Here is a 725-nt window from a genome sequence, read left to right as displayed (position 1 = left end):
GTCAGACTCTTGCACGGTCAGCCACAGGCAGGGAGTGAGGGTGCTGCGGTGGGTAGGAGCTGACTGTGGGTGAGGTGGGTGAGTGTAGATGCTGGTGCAGGGTGCCACAAGCCACACAGTCCCCATCTTGCTGGGCTCCAGTGTTGACACTGTGCCCTCTGCACTCACAGGCTCAGGCTCGTTGCCACCGGATTGGGCAAAGCAAGGCAGTGAAGGTCTATCGCCTCATCACCAGGAACTCCTACGAGCGGGAGATGTTCGACAAGGCCAGCCTGAAGCTGGGCCTGGATAAAGCCGTGCTGCAGGACATTAACCGCAAGGGCAGCACCAATGGGGTAGGTTGGCTGCTGGAGGGGGCCAGGTGGGAGCCACTGCAGGAAAGCTCTCCTCCTCCGCCTGCAAGTCACTGCCAGGTCAGAGCAGGGACTGGGCAGGCTTTGGGGAGGGAGAGCCCAGTTCCACACATTCGCTCTGCTGCTCTTTGGACTGCCAGGCTGTTCCTGCACTGCCATGGGGATAGGGGACACATGATGCTGTGTCTGGGGTGGCATGGACTGAAATTCCTGACAGTCCCTCAGGAGGAGTTTTGAAGTGACCTCTTTGCTTTAGCAGAAGCAAGTCTGGGTTGGCTTGGGGCCCTTTCTCTTGGAGCAGAGGGAGGAGCCTTCTGTTGTGCAGTGGTCATGGTTGCTGGCCAGGTTGGTGATGCCCGCGTGCTTCGGGCA

General features: G+C 59.6%; 1 protein-coding gene across 3 annotated transcripts in view; it reads left to right on the top strand.

Moving 5' to 3' along the window:
* The window catches only part of CHD6 (chromodomain helicase DNA binding protein 6), a 69,505-nt gene that overhangs the window by 43,262 nt on the left and 25,518 nt on the right, over positions 1 to 725 (top strand). For all 3 annotated transcript variants that reach the window (XM_017746961.1, XM_017746962.1, XM_017746963.1), the window contains exons 18-19: positions 171 to 339; positions 419 to 422. In XM_017746961.1, the coding sequence (XP_017602450.1) occupies positions 171 to 339; positions 419 to 422 (173 nt within the window). The remainder of the gene's footprint in view (positions 1 to 170; positions 340 to 418; positions 423 to 725) is intronic.

The sequence above is a fragment of the Corvus brachyrhynchos genome, unplaced genomic scaffold (genome assembly GCF_000691975.1).
Source record: "Corvus brachyrhynchos isolate BGI_N302 unplaced genomic scaffold, ASM69197v1 scaffold661, whole genome shotgun sequence".
In the NCBI taxonomy this organism is placed as follows: Eukaryota; Metazoa; Chordata; class Aves; order Passeriformes; family Corvidae; genus Corvus; species Corvus brachyrhynchos.
The sequence above is the reverse complement of the archived record's forward strand: the minus strand, read 5'-3'. Positions and strand labels throughout refer to the sequence as shown.